At 36.3% G+C, this 929-nt stretch overlaps 1 protein-coding gene across 1 annotated transcript in view; it reads right to left on the bottom strand.

The window, feature by feature from the left end:
- Positions 1–929, bottom strand: part of LOC119591316 (ATP-binding cassette sub-family G member 8-like) — a gene marked incomplete in the record, with an annotated part of 74919 nt that overhangs the window by 48155 nt on the left and 25835 nt on the right. Inside the window, 1 exon segment of the mRNA XM_037940047.1 lies at positions 342–491. Within this exon segment, the coding sequence (XP_037795975.1) occupies positions 342–491 (150 nt within the window).

Here is a 929-nt window from a genome sequence, read left to right as displayed (position 1 = left end):
GACGTATGGATAGGATATGGGAGATTGTTTTTAATGATTTTTGAGGCGGATTAGGAATGGGGAGGGACTAAAGGATTTAATATATCGTATATGGAAAACATAAAAATATACTGTCACTTCCTGTTTCCACCAGAGAAGAGAACAAATACAATTTGATTTCTTTTTGTCATCTAAGATCCTAACATTTCTAGGAAATAAGTACCATGATAAAAAAAGAAATCATGATATTCTATATCACAAAAATGGATTCAAGTAAGGTCATATCAAACAAATGAATCATAATTTCACGCAGACTGAAGACCCAAACCGAGAATCTTCCTAAGAAAAAAAAATTGCCTTACCTGGTTGAAGATGGCGCCATGTTGTCTGGACCGGCGAGATTGGCGGGAAACTAGCGACATCTGTGATCCGCCGAGCTTACTAATGGGTCTAATAGCTCTTCTATCTCTATAAAAGCCGTCGGAAGCTAGTAGGTTGGCTTCACTCGAACTCTAATGGAATAGAGAGATGCGAGGAATGTAAAAATAGGAGAAAATCCACTGGTAGAATTAGTAGAGTAAGAAGAGGAAGTATTCGTTCTAAGAGAGTTTTTTTCTCTAATGTGAAGAAAGGTGAAAAAAGGCAAACGTTCCGAAACTAAAACACTTCCCGAAAGCTAGAAAGCTTTAGATAATTATATGCCAGTTATTTCCGTTTTCCTACATGCATATGTTTAATAAAATGAGAATATTAAAAAAAAAAAAAACAGACTTACCAAAAGAAAACGAAAGGCAGAAAGCAAATGTTACTGAATTAAGTTTTAAAAAATAGGAGGATTTAGAAGAACGGCGGACAGATTGCGGTCGCTTAAACTATGATGTTCGGGTGTGCTGTTTGATATGAGGTTTTTGGCATGTTACTTTAGCGAACAGGTGATCTTGTGCACAGAC

Source organism: Penaeus monodon, chromosome 28, assembly GCF_015228065.2.
Source record: "Penaeus monodon isolate SGIC_2016 chromosome 28, NSTDA_Pmon_1, whole genome shotgun sequence".
NCBI lineage: Eukaryota > Metazoa > Arthropoda > Malacostraca > Decapoda > Penaeidae > Penaeus > Penaeus monodon.
This window is presented reverse-complemented; position numbering and strand designations above follow the sequence as displayed.